Raw genomic sequence first — 17,864 nt, forward strand, 5'->3', positions numbered from 1 at the left:
CTCAAGACCTTAAATGGTGCTATGTTTAACTGGTAAACCTGTCAATTTATTGTGCACTGTTTCATCAAAATAAAATGAAAATGTGACCAGTAACTAGGAATATTTAAACAGGCAAAATAGAAAATTAGGAGATATTCTACAGGTAAATGTACTATGCCCATCCTTATTGTGTGCCCCAATAGTTACTGTCACAACTCACTGATAAGCTGGAAATGCACATTGTTTCCAGAGGCAATTTCCTTGTGTCACGTCAGTCCATTTTAGATCATTAGTTTGTAAATACGGAATTTCATTTAACATTCAGAAAGAGACGCAAGTTATTTAAATCAACTTAATTTTATGCAACATACTGAGTGTATAGTTCAACTGTGGTAACCGCAGCTGTGACTCTTTTAACGATCCCAATAAATCCTCTTTAAATCACAGACAGGAAGAGAATTATGCAAATGATATATTAAGCAATCTTTGACTGAATGCAATGCTCTGTGAACACTGGATTCTCAAAAGAAAATAGGATAGTCACATCTGAAAGTTAATTGTTAATTTTCTAATTAAGATTTAGAATTACAATGGTATATTAAAACAAAAAAACAAAGACTATTTACAACTTTATTAAGGAATGAGACCATAGCCACTTCATACAGATATGATGAGTGTACTATTTACAAATTACACAAACAAGCTACATGATGAAAAAAATAAACTGAAATAAAAATGGAGAACTGAATGTAAACACAACTATTAGAGTTATCTTATACATTTATTCATGAGTTTTCTTTGTAATGAAAAGCTAATTATGACCCAATTTTCAGACAGTGAGGTTGTAGCTAAAGCATTTTACGAACACTCCATTCTAAACTTCTATGATGATCCTGAATTACTCCTTATATAAATACTCCTATTTTATCCTTCATTATATTTAAAGCAGCATTCAGCTGAGTCTCCCAAAGCTGTTTTAAAGATCTAATTAGCAGTCTGCTTTTTAAGAGAATCACTAAAAAGAGATTTCCCTCTTTATAAACACATATCTAAAACGTCATCTAACACACTCCCATGTAGTCAATGCATCTTGATCCAGTTGGACCTAATTAGATTAAATGTATTTTTAAGTGGAAAAGTAAAACAGACTTGATAAAATAGGGAATACTTTGGAGTGAAGCCATTATAACAAAGGATCCCTTCCATAACTATTTAAGCTTTGTTAAAAGCTATATTTAGGCCAGTTTAGGTTTTCTATTCAGCATTGATTAGACATTGGAACTGGATAAAATATCTTCAACTAAACGCTTGTAAACCCAGGCATCACCCTTTAGTCGCTGTCTTCTGATTCCAATCACCTCAGGCTTGCTGAGCTGACATATCTCCAGTTCAAACTGCATGGTGACCTTTCCGAAGTCTGATCTCGTCCGACATTTTAAGGTATAGCTGTTGGAAAACAGGTCAAGATTACAGAGTGTGACTATGGGATCATAAAACGCAGAGTATTGTAACATGCTATTTGCTATTGCAAAACACCAAGGCAGTTTAAAGAAACTGACTTTTGCACACAGTATGAAAGAAGATCACCCATTGTGTGCAGATCAATCTTTCCTTGACTGTACATTCACAAACTTAGATTTTGTTATGCTATAACCATGTGAAATTTCATAAAAATTGATGGAAGGGAAATTTTTCAAGGCAGTGATCTTACTTCATGGTCCAAACAACAATAGGATTAATTGATATGGTTTGAGACTTGTGAACCAGTCATTATTGCTTAGTGATCATGCCCCAATTAACCATATTTGCTTTTTAAAAAACAGAAAGAGAATTCTCCATATTTGACATGTTAAACATCACCAAATCCTAACAATGATCTAACACCTAAGCCATTGGTAAACAAGGATTCTATTTTACACATATAGATAACTTAAAGACTCACCAAAATTAGTGGGGCAAGACTTTTTGTTTTAGGCACAATATCCAATTCTGTCACAAATTGCATCCTTTTTGAAAAGTGTAGCCCCCCTAACAATTCCCCATCAAGGGTTACAGTTAAAACTCATTGCATATCAAACAAAATCTGCCAATCAGCACAATTGGGGCCAGCGTATTAAAACATAATATATATTGAGAGTGGTAACATGGCGAGGTTTCATTAAAACAGTTGAAAACAAGTTTACCACAAAAATATCACTTTTAATCAGTGTCAATCTGCCACCTCTGCGCTCCCCAATTTTAAATTACTTAAATTCACTTTTGAAATATACGCATAACCATTTTCTAATTATACAGGTTGGGGGGGGGGGGGGGGGTACATTCATCAATTTAAAACAAAAAACACACACTAGAAAAGCTTTAATAATTCATCTTTTAGTGTCTATGTAGCCAAAAGAACAAGCTTAATCTTTACAGTTTGTTGAATGCTTGTTAATGAATGTTATTAGTGAAACTTCCCAATGGTGATTGATTCATTCTGGGTATGATCAATTTTGTTGTTGGGATCCGTTTCTAGTGTGATGTTTTTAAAACTAGTGCAAAAGATCGCAGAAACTAGAGTTCCATTGAACACAAAATGTGCTTAAAATTCCACAACCTTTTGTGTTCGTTACATTGATTTTGGCCAAATTGAATTGAAAAAAAAAGTGCAATTAAGTGGAGGTTTCAGGTCAGTGACTTTTAATTGATAATTAAAGGGGAAACCTTAATGCTCATGTAGCGCAAATATACATATACTGGATAGCAGGGAGAGGGGTTTCTAAAACATGTTTAGTAGCTGTCGGGTATTGGCTGAAGATTCAAACAAGTTGCCTCTTGTGAAAGGCTGAGTGTGTGTGTTTGGTGTTTTGAAAGCAGAGACAGCTTACAACTTCTGGGACACAAGAAAAGACAACAATTATGAACCGGCAGAAAGGAGTGCAATTGTCAAATGAATTTCAATATAGACAAGTGAGGTTATGCATTTTGACAAAAAAAATAAGAAGCCCACATATTGCTTGGATAATGAGTCTAAATGGGATGGAAGACGAAAGGATTCTAGGGGGTAGAAATACACAAATCACTACAAGTAGTGAGGCAGGTTAACAAGGCCATTAAAAAGCAAGCCAAGTACTACGGTGCATTTCTTGGGGCCAAGAATTTAAATGCAGAAGTAATTTTATACTTGTATCGATCCTTTTTAGGCCGTGTTTGCAGCGCTGTGCAAGTTCTGATTTCCACAATCCACAAATTTAGAGCCATCGGAGAAGTGAGAAACAGATTCACAAGGGTGATATCAGAATGGAGAGGATCTTCTCATCAGGAAAGACTCAACAGACTGGGGCTTTTTTCTCTAGAATACAGAAGTAAGGAGGCAGGGGAGGGATAACCCGACAAAGCATTATTTAAGATTAGATGTGGAGAGATTTTCTATTGTAGGGAGAAGATCAAAACTAGAACTCATCATGGCACAGTGGTCAGCATTGATGCCTCACAGCCCCAGGGGACCCAGGTTAAATTCCGACCTTAGGTGACTGTCTGTATGGAGTTTGCATGTTCTCCCAGTGTCTGCGTGGATTCCCTCTGGGTGACCCAGTTTCCTCCAACAGTCCAAAGATGTGCAGGTTAGGTGGTTTGGCCATGCTAAATTGCCCCTTACGGTGGGATTGCAGGAGTAGGATAGGGGATTGGGCCTAGACAGTGTGATCGTTCAAAGGGTGGGTGGAGACTTGATGGGCTGAATGGGCTCCTTCTGCATTGTAGAGATTCTATAATTCTATGAAATCCAAGAAGGAATTCAGGAGAAATCTATTTACCCAAAGATTATTAAGAATATAAACAAGCTACCACAAGGAGTAGTTGAGATGAATAGCATAGATGCATTAAGGGAAAGCTAAATAAACACACAAGAGATAAAGGAATAAAAGGCTGTAGAGGGATGGGAGGAGGCTAGTCCGTAATAAACACTTAAACACTGGCATCGACCAGTTGACCTCAATTGCCAGTTCCTGTGTTGTTAAAAACTCTTTGCAATTATGATGCCATCCGTCGCGGCACTCCATCGCGCAAATCTGCACGCACCAGCCGCAGCAGCAAGCGGCCTTCAATATGGCCACGACATGTAAAAAAAAAATGCGGCCGCACTGCGCATGCATGCCCGATCATCGGTGCATTCTAGACCAGAGAGTTTTTCATAGCTGTGTCAACCACGCGTTGATGTTCAACTCAGCCCAGTGCAATAGAAAACCATTGTCAAGCAAGGAAACGGCAATGTAATTTGCATGGGGATCCATTAATCCAGCCAGGCATGCTAATGGTCTACCTAGCAGTTTCAGCTTTGTACATCCTCAATAACATTCGGGACATCGAAGAGCTCGCCACAAAATGCCCACTGGTAGAAATTAATGGAAGTAACAAATATGGGCAGCAGGTATTTTGCATTAAGTACTGCCTGAATGAACTAACAATGTCTGCCATTAATACAACAGCACCATCTAGAGGAAACATATATAACTGCATGCTTGAAAGTTGAGGCATGGAAGGGAAAGTTAATGGTTGAAATTCTTAGATGGGCCAACAGCACAATTATGTGGTATGTTGAAATTATGCAAGAAAAGAAAAATGAATGACCATAAAAAGCTGCTTTCCAAGCATGAGCAGGGTAACAGAATTTTCCATTCTTCTCAATTATTTTGCTAAAACTGAAATTAAATTATTTCTATGCCTTTATCATCAGTGATTATCACCAGTTGATAGAGTGAACCAGCTTTATATGTGTGACGTCTTAGTGCAGGCATTGTCAAAGTTGGGGGCGCGACCCACGGGTGGGTCGTGGGCAGGTGTCGGGAGGGTCGCGGAGCCATCCGTCGCGGCACTCCATCGCGCAAATCTGCACGCACCAGCCGGCCTTCAATATGGCCACGACATGTAAAAACAAATGCGGCCGCACTGCGCATGCGTGCCCGATCATCGGTGCACGCACGCGTGTGCAGTGCGGCCGCATTTTAAAAAAAATACAGTCGCAGCCTTTTTGTACAAGTTCGGGGAATTTTATTCATTTTATTTTATTCATTCATTTTATTTTTATACTTTATTTTATTCTCATTATTTTTTTTATTTTTTTTACAAGTTCGGGGGGGGGGGGGGGGTTTATTTGATAAAATTTTACAGGAAAAAAATACAGAACTTTGGACAGATGGAGACTCCATACTTTCCGACACCGGAAGGCTTCACCTTCATCCAACAGGTTCCATTGGAGGAGCGTGTACGAGGGCCAAAGGGACCCAAAACCATTTCCTCCATTTTTGTCAGCAGCAAACAAGGTAAGAGAAAATAATGGGTCGCACAGGCCAGCGGGCGTGGGTTCCGAAGGTCGGCCGGCGTGGGTCCCGAAGGTTGGCCGGTTGGTAAAAATGGATCCCCGGGAAATAAGTTTGAAAAACACTGTCTTAGTGAATGTTTTGCAAGGATGAAACTAACACACCAGATCAGATAGAGTTGGAGCTGAAGTGTTTTAATATCATGCAAATCTTAGTTACACTACATCCTAAACTCCAACCTACCGAAGCAGAAAGCTTTACAAAAAGTATGTAAACATAAGTTTTTTAATTTCTGGTGTTGAAAATAACTAGTGAACAGTAACCTACAAAGCTACTTAAATAGTTAAACGCAGCATAAAATCATGTCAAATTGAAGAAAATTCTAATCAATCATGAAACCTACAATCTGCTGTGAAGTGACAAAAATCACATCACAATTTGGAAAAGTATCAATGTTTTTCAAATTTAGTGAACCTTTCCCTGGATATGTTAAAACTATAGGAAATGTAACTTTTAATCCCAAACCCATGAAAAATTCACAGCACCATGTCAAAATAAGTGACCAAAGACAATTTAATCTACTCCTGCACAACGGTTTGACCAACTGCTATGTCAAAGTCGCTTTAATCAAATATCGAGGAGCCCATGTTACATAAGTTAGTGTAGAGATGGTGCAGCAAATAGAATTCAGCAGTGATAATGAATCACTGCTGGACAAAATCTTGAAAGAAAATGTTGGAAAATCTGGAAAAGCTTTGACAAAATGTCACCTGGACTTGAAACATTAGCTCTTTTCTCTCCCTACAGATGCTGCCAGACCTGCTGACATTTTCCAGCATTTTCTTTCAAGTTTTAGATTCCAGCATCCGCAGTAATTTGGTTTTGTACAAAAACTGGAGTTCCCCCAGTCTTTCATGCTATTTGATAGCTCCAGTTTAATAAAACATAGCTGCCTCAGATCAGAAAGTACGAACCCATATAATCGGAATCCCTACAGTGCACGAGATGCCCATTCAGCCCATCAAGTCTGCACCGACCTAGCCCCACTCCCCTACCCGATCATGGAATCATAGAATCCCTACAATGCAGAAGGAGGCCATTCAGCTCATCAAGTCTAAACTAACTCTCTGAAAGAGCACCCTACCTAGGCCTACTCACCCTCTATTACTGTAACCCCATAATCGTACCTAACCATTGGACACTAAGGGACAATTAGCATGGTCGACCCACCTAGCCTGCACCTCTTTGGATTGTAGGAGGAAACCCAGGGAGACAGAGGGAGAACGCTCAAATTCTACACAGTCACCAGAGACCAGAATCGAATCCGGGTCCCTGGCGCTGTGAGGCAGCAGTGCTAACCACCATGCCACCCACCTGGAATCCAAGGAAACCAATCCGTTAAAATATTGTTCACTGTTTTCTACCTAGGTCTGTTGTTACCGAAATAGCTGAGATCATCTTCCAAAGTGGTCATGCCACTTTTAACCCCAAACCCAAAGAAAATTCACAGCACCATGTCAAAATAAGTGACCAAAGACAATTTAGTCAGCTCCTGCACGACGGTTTGACCAGGGAGCAAGCTGAAGTCCATACTCAACTGCAGGATTTTTAGAGTAGGGGAGGAGGGGTGTAAAAGGAACACTACCTACCAAAGCTTTAGCTGACACTTACTTTTTCTCAGTTTTGTTTTTCCAGATTAGGCCATTTGCTCTTTATTAATGTTCATATGACCTAAATATAGGGGCTGGGATAATGGTTTGCAACGGCTTGGACAATACCAAGATTTGTGTGACTGTCAGGTGTAAAGGATGCTCAACCACTGAGAAAATCTTTGTATTTGACAAACGATTAACATGTTAAAATGTAATTACATCCTAAAGGGAGCAGAATTGAAACTAGTTGTGAAAGTAAAAGATCTGACCGTTATATTGAATCACTCTTGAAAGGTCATGACCAGTATTGTGAAGCTATAGCTAAAGCAAATATGGTTCCAGGTTGTATTTGTAGAACAATGACAAGCCAAAGCCTACCATATTATTCTTGTACAAGACCTTGGTTAGGCCTCAGTTAAAATACTGTATCCAGGTTTGGCCCCCTGATATGGAGGTGGATATTGAAGATTTTGAAAAGGTACAGAAGAAATTCACAAGATTGATTTCCAGTTTAAAATAACTTATCGAATTATAGAACTGTAGAGTATGAGAAAAGGCTTGCGTCTGCTCTAGTTCTTAGCTACAAGAATGGCATCAGAGTGTACACATTACTGAAGAATGGGCTTGAGAATTATTTGAATGAGGTTTATTAAATAATGAGATTGCAACTATGTGGATTCAATAGGATTCGATTGGAAGGACCAGTGGTAATGGTTACAAATTATGTAAGAGAAAAGCTGGGTTGAATATTCTGCAGTTCCACTTCTCTCAACAATGGACTGTGGAACAGGTAGTTCACTTTTCTGGTGAGTTTGCTGTATTCCAAGAGAACACGGGAACAGTTTCTAGCTGGGGCAGAGACCACATTGTACAAGAGGAAAGTACCTCTACCCACAGCTGCATGAAATATTTGGATGGACAAGTTGGTCTTTTCCTGACCATCATTTTCATATGTTGAAGTTGCATAATGCCAGATGAATACAGTACTAATTAATGGCCTTTTCTTAGCCTGGGCCATATATATTTAACCAGAGGTTTACCTGACAAAGGTTATCCTCTCAACTATATTTTGATATGAAAACTTTTACACAAAGCAACATGGTGACTGACCATAGCTTATTTAGTATCTAGAAGACAGAATTCCTCTAGGAGTTGAAGAAAAGCCTCCAGGAGTAAAACTAGCAATGTTACTCATTGGATCCTGTGTGAGACCAGGGGCGGGATTCTCTGACCCCGGGGGTGGGTCGGAGAATCACCGGGCTGGGCACAATTCACGCGACGCTGCCCCGCCGATTCCCCGGTCACCAGAGAATCGGCACCTTTGGTGCTCCGCGGCCCAACTCTACGCGTGCTCTCCTCCCCTGGCGATTCTCCGCGCAGGATGGGCCGAGTGGCCGCCAAGATAGCTCAAGTCCCACCGGCGCCGTTCGCATGTGGTCTTACCCGGCAGGACCTCAGCATCCGTTCTGCGGGGGGGGGGGGGGGGGGGGGCCTCCATCATGGCCTGGTTCGCGATCGGGGGCCTCTTTTACTCCGCGCCGGCCCCTGTAACTTTCCGCCATGTTGCGTCGAGGCCAGCGCGGAGAAGGAAGCTACCGCGCATGCTCGAGTTCGTGCCGGTTGCAGCGCGCATTTGCGCCGGCCACAGCGCGCATGCGCAGACCCGTGGCGCCCGTTTGACGCCGGTATTGACAGCCGGAGCTGCGTGAGTCGCTCCAGTGTCGTGCTGGCCCCCTGTAGGGCTCAGGATTGCTGCTGCTGGGGGTCTGTTGACATGGTCGTAAAACGCCACGGTGTTTACGACGGCGTCAACACTTAGCCTCAGGATCATAATCCCTTCCTGTGGCTTTGAACACATAACTGCAGTCTCAGACTTGTGTGCTTGAGTAGAATCTCAATCGCAGAGTACCACTGACTACATTTCGTGTATCCCTCACCACTCTCACCTTTCCTAACCCCCATCAACCTCACTCCCTTTTGATCTTGGCGTATAAAAATACATCCCTAAAATGTGATTACCACACAACTTTTATGATTTACTCAATAATTCCCACATTTTCACCTTTTTCTACTGCAGAATCCTTACTCTCTTCCATTCTAGTTGGTCCCTATTGTATAGATGCCATCTTGACCTCCACAACATTCATGGGGACATGTGCTACTTTTGTGAAAAAAGGAGGAAAAGAGGAGCCAACTCAAAGCTACAACACGGGATTATATGTTAGGCATCAGAGACAGCAACAAGATAGATAAGCAATGACTGAGCTAAGCAATCGCACAACAAATTGATCAGATCAAAGCTCTGCAGTCCTGCTAAATCAAATTGTGAATGGGGTAGACAAATAAACAACTAAACTAAGCACTGCCATTCTCAATTATGGCAGAGCTGAAACTTGATTGCAAATGACTGAAAGTTTTGCTACAATCTTTAGCCAGAAGTGCTGAGTGGATGAGTCATCTCTATTGTGTTATGCTGCTTCGGATAACACAGGCTGCTACTTGACGCAGTCTTAACTAAAGGATGCTCCAGACTCTGAAATGAGTTCAACGTGTTCATTGAACTATTAACAGTTCTCAAATGAGTTTGACTCTCTGCTAATATAACTGTAGTAACTCAGTCTAACTGTATCAGCTTGCTCTAAGCCACGTGCTGGGGTGTGATGCTGCTGATCAACCCTGTCTAACTCTCTAGTTGTGGGTCTGTGGAAAGAGGCAGAGCCTGTGTGCCTGTCCTTTTATATGGGTCGTGTAGTGCCCCCTTGTGGTATTGCCACCTCTGGATGTCCTGATTACCCATTCGTCGTGTCCTGTTCTAATGACCCATTGGTTGTATGTCTGCATGTCATAACATCTCTGGTGCTCCCTCTAGTGGTTACTTAGTCGTAATGTATTTACATTAACCCCTTGTGTATATACAGTGATGCAAATCACTACAATCTCTACCTTCCACTGAAATCACTCCAAAATAGTGTTGATGTGCTTGCATTGACTCAGTACCATCTATTTATTCCTATACCCTTTAGACAACAAAGAAAGGATGGCTTTTTAAGTAAAATAAACTTCTTGTGGAGCCTGTCTTCAGCCAATTTGATTCATTCCACATGATATCAATAAAAGGTTCAGAGTACTGGGTACAGCAAAGGCCATGGGCCTTGGCAACATTCTAGTTGTAGTGCTGAAGACTTGTGCTGCAGATCAGGCTGTAATCAAGCCAGTGCAGCTACAACACTGACATCTACCTGAAAGTGGAACATTGCCCTATGTCCTATCCATTAAAGGGAAAATAAATCCAATCTGGCCAATTACCACCCCCATCAGTCTACTCTCAATCATCAGCAAAGTGATGGAAGGTGTTTGGTGACATAGTTTTCACGTGCCACTTACACAGCAATAACCTGCTTATTGATGCTCAGTTTTAGTTCTGCAAGGAGAACTGGAGTACAAAACTTATTGCCCACACAGCCTCAGACCTTGATCCAAGCATGAACAAAAGAAGTGAAGTGAGACTGATTGCCCTCGACATCGAGACAGTATTTGACCGAGTTTGGCATCAAACAGCCCTAGCAAAATTGAAGTCAATGGGACTTAAATGAAGAACTCTCCACTTGTTGGAAGCCATATTTAGCACAAATAAAGATGGTTGTTGGAGGCCAATCATCTTAGCCCAAGAACATCACTGCAGGAGTTCCTCAGGGTGGTGTCCTAGGCCAAACCAAATTCAGCTTATTCGTCAATGATCTTCCCTCCCATGATAAAGACAGAAATGGGGTGTTTGTCGATAATTGCAGTTACCAGGTCCAATTGCAACTCCTCCGATAAAACAAAGCAGCCTGTGTCTGCTTGCAGCAAGACCTGAACAGCACTTATTATCCCAAGCCTAAACGTTAAGTAACATCTGCATCACACAAGTGCTGGGCAATGACCACCTCTAACAAAATTGAGTCTAAACACCTCCCATGATCCTGATGTATTATTAGTGGGCGGCGAATGTGGAGAAGGTACAAAGCTGGGTCAGAGGGGTTGACTCCCAATGGGTCAGAATGGAGGAGAGTTTGTGTAGGGGGTCGGGATTGCAAAAGCAATCGCTTCCGACTGCTCCCGGGAGATACTCGGAGTCTGGTAGCAATAGCTTCGTTGAGAATTTGGAGACAGTTTCGCCAGCCCTTTGGGTTGGGGGCAGGGTCAAGGTAAATGTCAATTCGGGGGAACCATAGATTTGAGCCAGGGAAGTGGGATGGAAATTTTCGGAGATGGGAGGAGAAAGGAATTAGGACACTAAAGGATTTGATAGTTGGGGGTCAGTTTGCAGGATTGAAGGAGTTGGGAGCGAAGTATAGGCTGGAGCGGGGGAAATATTTAAATACATGCAGGTTCGAGACTTTGCCAGAAAGGAGATACAGAGCTTCCCAGTAGAGCCGGCTTCCACATTGCTGGAGGAGGTGCTGACGACAGGGGGACTGGAGAAGGGGGTAGTATCGGCGGTTTACGGGGCTATTTTGGAAGAGTTGGGAGAGGATATGGAGATGGGGTTCTGGTGTGAGGTGCTCCGGCAAGTGAACGCCTCCATCTCGTGGGCTAATACAGCTGAAGGCGGTATATAGAGCACACCTTATAAGGGCGAGGATGTGCCGGCTCTCTGAGGGGGTAGAAGATGTGTGTGAACGTTGTTGGGGGGTGGGGGGTGGCGCAAACCACGTTCATATGTTTTGGTCCTGTCCAAAGCTGGAGGATTGCTGGACGGGGGTTTTTAGGGTAATCTCTAAAGTGGTGCATGTGAAACTGGACCCAGGCCTTGGGAGGCCATATTCGGGTTGTCGGACCAGCCGGGGTTGGAAATGTAGCCTTCGCCTCAATGATCGCCCGAAGGCTCATCCTGTTGGGATGCAGATCAACCTCTCCACCCTGTGCCCTGGTGTGGCGGGGAACCTGCTGGAATTCCTGACTCTTGAGAAGGTCAAATTTGAACTGAGGGGAAGGATGGAGGGGTTCTAAAATTAATGGGCATTATTCATTATGCACTTTCAAGAATTGGATTGCATCGAACATTTGGGGGTGTGGGGGCTGTATGTATTAATGGTGACTATGGGTGATTCCTGATTTGTTTTTGTCATTTGTTTATGTTAACATTCGGGCTAATGTTTTGGGGATTGGTGGGAGGATGGGATCGTTGTTATTGATATGGGGATTGACATTACATTCGTTACTGATTGTTGTTTATTATTGAGTGCAAATTTCGGAGAAAATGTTGAAAAGGGGGAGAATAAAAATATTTAAACACCTCCCATGTCATTCAATGACATTGCCATCGCTGAAAAACATCCTGGAGGTTACCATTGACCTCAACCGGATGTGCCATATAAATACAATGGCTACAAGAGTAGGTCAGAGGCTGAGAAATCTGCAGTGAGCAACTCACCCCCTACTCCCAAATCCCGTTCACCACCTACTCGGTACAAATCAGGAATGTGATGGACACTTTCTACTTGCCTGGACAAAGGAAGTTCTAGCAACGGCAGGAAGTTTGACATTGATGCCTCATTGACCACCTTAAACATTCACTCACTTCACTATTGCTGAACCATGTTTGCAGTGTTCGCCACTTAATAATAATAATAATAATAATAATCGTTTATTGTCACAGGTAGGCTTCAATGAAGTTACTGTGAAAAGCCCCTAGTCGCCACATTCCGGCTCCTGTTCGGGGAGGCTGGTACTTACAAGGTGATCTGCAGAACCTTGCCAAAGTTAAGATAATTTAACAGCACCTTCCAAACCAATGATATCCATTCCTACGATAACATAGGGCAGCTGGTGCTTGGATACACCATCCCCTAAATGTTCGTCTCCATATGCCGTCCTGACTTAGAAACATATCACCATTCCTTCACTGTTGCAGAGTCAAAATCCAGGAACTCCCTCCTCCCTCACAGCACAATGTGTACCACATGGACTGTAGCTGTTCAAGGTAGCAATAAATGCTGGCCGTGCCCACCTCCAGTGAACAATATTTGAACATATTAATTAGTAGGCCATTTGGCCCCTCAAGCCTGCTCCGACAGTCAGTAAGATCATGGCTGATCTGATAATTGCCTCAACACTATTTTCCTGACTACCACCCTTTACTCCTGGTCAATCAGGAATCTAACTCGGGCTTAAAAATATTAAAAATAAAGTATTTATGACTTAGTCCTCACTGACTCAGAAAACAGTTTTCATCTCAATCTTAAATGAAAGACCCTTTAAATTTAACCAATGGGCATGATCCAACGGCCACGCCAGGCCTGAGAAACACCATGCAGCGTGGTCGATAAAAGCCGGGAGGCCCCGCTCCCGGGATCTACCCGGCGTGCAACGCCTCGTGAGATCTAACGTGATCTCGTGAGATGTTGCAATGTAAATCCCGCCTATTGCGGACAGGACGATTTTTGGTAAATTTGCATATTAGAGTGAGACAGCTAGCCTCACTCTAATGTGCAAATACCAGAGGTACGTGAGGCTTTGGGATTCATCCCCTTTGTCTCAGAGACCTCGGGCGAGCGCCGTTCAACACTGGTCCCCACAAACGGTGGTCAGGTGGAAAGAAACTCATGGGGGTCTCCCACGGGATCAGAGGCCCCCAGCTGCATGCACTTTGGGCAGTGTGGTCCCCTCTCATAGTGCGTTGGGTTGGGAGTTGCTACAGGGACTTCAGAGATCGGGGTGCCATTTTGGGCTCTCCCTACATTGGGGCGTTAAAGAACAAAGAAAAGTCCAGCACAGGAACAGGCCCTTCAGCCCTCCAAGCCTGCGCCAACCTGCTGCCCATCTAAAGTAAAATCTTCTACACTTCCTGGGTCCGTATCCCTCTATTCCCATCCTATTCATGCATTTGTCAAGATGCCCCTTAAACGTCACTATCGTCCCTGCTTCCACCACCCCCTCCAGCAGCGAGTTCCAGGCACCCACTACTCTGTGTAAAAAAACTTGCCTCGTACATCTCCTCTAAACATGCCCCGACGCCGGGCGTCAAAGGCCGTTGGCACCGGGTTAGCCGCCAGTCGGCGTGGCGCCAACTACTCCGGCGCAGGACTAACCCCTAACGGTGCGGAATTCTCCGCAGCTTTGGGGAGGCCCGACACCGGAGTGGTTGGCGCCACTCCGCTACGCCGGGACCCTCTGCCTCACGTAGTGGAGAATCCCGGCCAAAATATCAGTTCGGTGCTTCCACCATTTCCTTATTTCGCATGATTAATGTCCCTGACACTCTCTAGAGGACCTACATTTACTTTAGTTACTCTTTTCCTTTTTAAATACTTCTAAAAACTGTTACTATATTTTTATATTTCTAGCTAGCTTTCCCTCATACTCCAATTTCACCCTCAGTTTAGCCATTCTTTACTGGACTTTAAATTATGTCCAATCTCCTGACGACCTACCAATTTACAGCACAATTGAATCTTTTTTCAATCAATTTGATACTATCTTTAACATCGTTAGTTAGCCACAGGTGATGCATCCTTCTCTGAGAATCTTTTTCACTGGATTGCATCTTCACTGAGTGTTGTCATAGATGGAATTCAGTTAAGGTTCACCAGATTGAATGAATCCTGGGGTGGCAGGATTATCATACGAGGAGAGATTGGGTCAACTGAACCAGTGTTCAATGGAATTTAGAAGTACGAGAGGAGATCTAATTGAAACATATGAAATTCTGACAGGGCTGGACAGACTGGATGCAGAAATGTTGTTTCCTCAACATTGGGGGCGGGGGGGTGGATCGAGAAGAAAGTGTCACAGTCTCAGTATACAGGGTAGGCCATTTGGGACTGAGATGAGGAAAAATTTCTTCACTCAGGGGAATGAACCTGTGGAATTTGCTACCCACTCAGTCATGTTATAAGCAATGCTACCTCAGGGCTCCTTTACGATATGGTTATTAATTAATCCTGCCTTACTGCACACTACCAATCTAGAATAGCCTACTCATTACTGGTTGGCTCTAGAACATGCTGCTCTAAGAAATTGTCTGAACTCATCTTCCAGGCCACCTATGCTGATCCGATTTGTGCAATCTACGTTTACAAACATGATAAACGCTGCAGGCAGCACAGTAGCACAAGTGGATAGCACTGTGGCTTCACAGCGCCAGGGTCCCAGGTTCGATTTCCCGCTGGGTCACTGTCTGTGCGGAGTCTGCACGTTCTCCCCGTGTCTGCGTGGGTTTCCTCCGGGTGTTCCAGTTTCCTCCCACAGTCCAAAGACCTGCAGGTTAGGTGGATTGGTCATGATAAATTGCACTTAGTGACCAAAAAGGTTAGGAGGGGTTATTGTGTTACGGGGATAGGGTGGAAGTGAGGGCTTAAGTGGGTTGATGCCGACTCGATGGGCCGAATGGCCTCCTTCTGCACTGTATGTTCTATGTTTTCTATGTAACTTTCTTACTAGCCCTCATCTACACGCTGTCCTACAGTGTAGTTACTGGTAGGGGGCTGAAAAACGCCTCCCCCAATTGACTTCTTACTAATAAGGGGTTGGCGACGTAGTGGCATTGCCAATGTACCAGCAATCCAGAATAATATTTTGGGGACCCGGGCTTGAATCTCACCATGGCAGATGGTGAAATCTGAATTCAATAAAAATCTGGAATTAAAAGTCTACTGACAAACATGAAACCATTTTTGATTGTTGTAAAACTCCTTCTGGTTCACTAATGTCCTTTAGGGAAAGAAAAGGGTCATCCTTACCTGCTCTGCCATACAGCAATGTGGTTGACTCTTAACTACCGTCCGCAATGGCCTAGCAAGCTACTCAATTCAAGGGCAATTAGGGATGGGTATTAAATGCTGTCCCAACCAATGACGCACACCCCATGAATGAATTCAAAAGGGGGTACCTTACTTGACTATCCATAGGTGGTGGTGCAGAAGGAATTCATTTGGCCCATCGAGTCTGCATCGACCCTCTGAAAGAGCACCCCACCTAGGCCCATTCCCCTCCCCATAACCCCATCTAACCTGCACATCTTTGGACGGTGGAGGGGGGTAGGAAACTCGGAGCACTCAGAGGAAACCCACTGAGAGAACGTACAAACTCTACACCAAAGGCTGGAATCAAACCCAGGTCCCTGGCGCTGTGAGGCAGCAGTGTTAACCACTGTGCCACTGAGCTGCCCCCTTTTAAAGATGTGACATTCCTCTGATTTTTATCTGGTTCTTGCTCCCTTTCTCCTGTCTGAATATCTCCAGTAGATCTAGACAACATAGAATTTTACTTTTGTCCATTAAAGGCATTCAAAAATTATTTCTCCTCAAACTTGGGTCCCCTACTTATCCTCTTCTTATCTTAACAAATCTAGCGAATTTATAGTAAACCCATTTTGAAGCAACTAGAATTAGACCCAGAACCTTTAATTGTTTAGGTTACCTTGCAAATATTGCCGAGCAGAGGGAATAACAGCTCTCTGCATGTTCTCTCCCAAGCTCCAAGTGGAAAGGAAATACCTTCCCATTAAAAAGGATAACCTCCTGAAACTTCCATCCCCTCAGATACTGAATGGGTCTTACTGTAACTCTCCCACAAGTGGCTACAAACCACCATTTCCCCCCAAAATATTCTTGTGAGCCCATCTGAGACACTTGAAATCCCCAATTCCTGCAACCCTTCCCGGCCCTCTCCATTGGTGCCACATGGCAGCACGGCTTACTTGCTGCTGAGAGTTTCCCTATGTCCTCACTCATCTACTCCTCTCTCGCACACCCCTGCTAGTTGAATCATCTCCCCATCTTGTAACCCAGTTTAACTCGAATGCTGTACATGACCTCAACATCATATAGGAAACTGATTATTATATTTTTAAAAACTTACCCCTTTTGCACAAAATCAACCCGTTTGGTAGGTAGAATCAGAATTATTTCATTCAAAACTTCATCTGCATTCAGCATGGTTGTTGTAGTTACATTATATTGAGCCTGCAAAAAGATGAACATTATTTTACCTCTCAATAGGGGTGACTGGATGAAGGTTCTACATTAATATCCATTTGTATGGTACCATTGTGATGCTATTAGTATAAGCTTGTACTATAGTGTAATAGTGTAATTTTCTATCCTTTAACCAGAACAAGTAGAAAGTCCATTTCGAAGGTTGTAATCTATTCTTTTTTTAAATGCTGCAAATTAGAATTGCACTTTCAAATGTCTACAAGCAAATGATGGATCGTATTAATGGATAAAATAAATATTTGAGATGCTAGATGATCCCTTAGTGATACAGTTCATTACAAGTGAAAAAGTGTTCAGGTTGGGTTTATTAGTTCACCTAAAACAAAAATTTAGGCTGTGCACACAATTCGCATCAGCAGTTTTGTCAGGATGGTGAGGTGCATTGTGGTATATCAGATGGAGAATCAAACAATCTGACCAGTTTGCAGCTAGACTGGGAAACCAAACAGCATGTCAGTCAGCATTTTGCACATGAAGCATTCAGCTAAAGCTGTGCATTTTCACTGTTGTCTCGCATGTATGCAGTCCTACAAAGACTGTTTTAATACTGGGTTACAATAGCATCTGATGCTGGAGTAAGCATTTCACTAAGGATACTGCTGCTATTTGTTACAAAATGACTACAGCTACATTTTACCTGTCTGACTTAGAAACATTTAAAGCTAATCTGCGGTAACTGATTATGAATAATGATTCCACTTGCACCAAAGGCAATTCAGTTTTAGTTTAGATGAAACTAGGTTAACCCTTGTGGGTGGCATGGTAGCACAGTGGTTAGCACTGTTGCTTCACAGATCTAGGTGGTGATTCTCCGACCACCCGCCGGGTCGGAGAATCGCTGGCGGCCGGCGTGAATCCCGCCCCCGCCGTCTCCCGAAGTCTCCGGCACCAGAGATTCGGCGGGGGCGGGAATCGCGCCGCGCCTGTCGGCGGCGCCCCCCCCCCCTCCCCGGCAA

At 43.2% G+C, this 17,864-nt stretch overlaps 1 protein-coding gene across 6 annotated transcripts in view; it reads right to left on the bottom strand.

The window, feature by feature from the left end:
• Positions 1-595: 595 nt before the first annotated feature.
• Positions 596-17,864, bottom strand: part of melk (maternal embryonic leucine zipper kinase) — a 126,175-nt gene continuing 108,906 nt past the window's right edge. For all 6 annotated transcript variants that reach the window (XM_038804558.1, XM_038804553.1, XM_038804554.1 and 3 more), the window contains 2 exons: positions 16,772-16,875; positions 596-1,425 (listed from right to left, as the gene is read on the bottom strand). In XM_038804558.1, the coding sequence (XP_038660486.1) occupies positions 1,248-1,425; positions 16,772-16,875 (282 nt within the window). In that variant the 3' untranslated portion in view covers positions 596-1,247. The remainder of the gene's footprint in view (positions 1,426-16,771; positions 16,876-17,864) is intronic.

This window comes from Scyliorhinus canicula, chromosome 8 (genome assembly GCF_902713615.1).
Source record: "Scyliorhinus canicula chromosome 8, sScyCan1.1, whole genome shotgun sequence".
Lineage (NCBI taxonomy): Eukaryota > Metazoa > Chordata > Chondrichthyes > Carcharhiniformes > Scyliorhinidae > Scyliorhinus > Scyliorhinus canicula.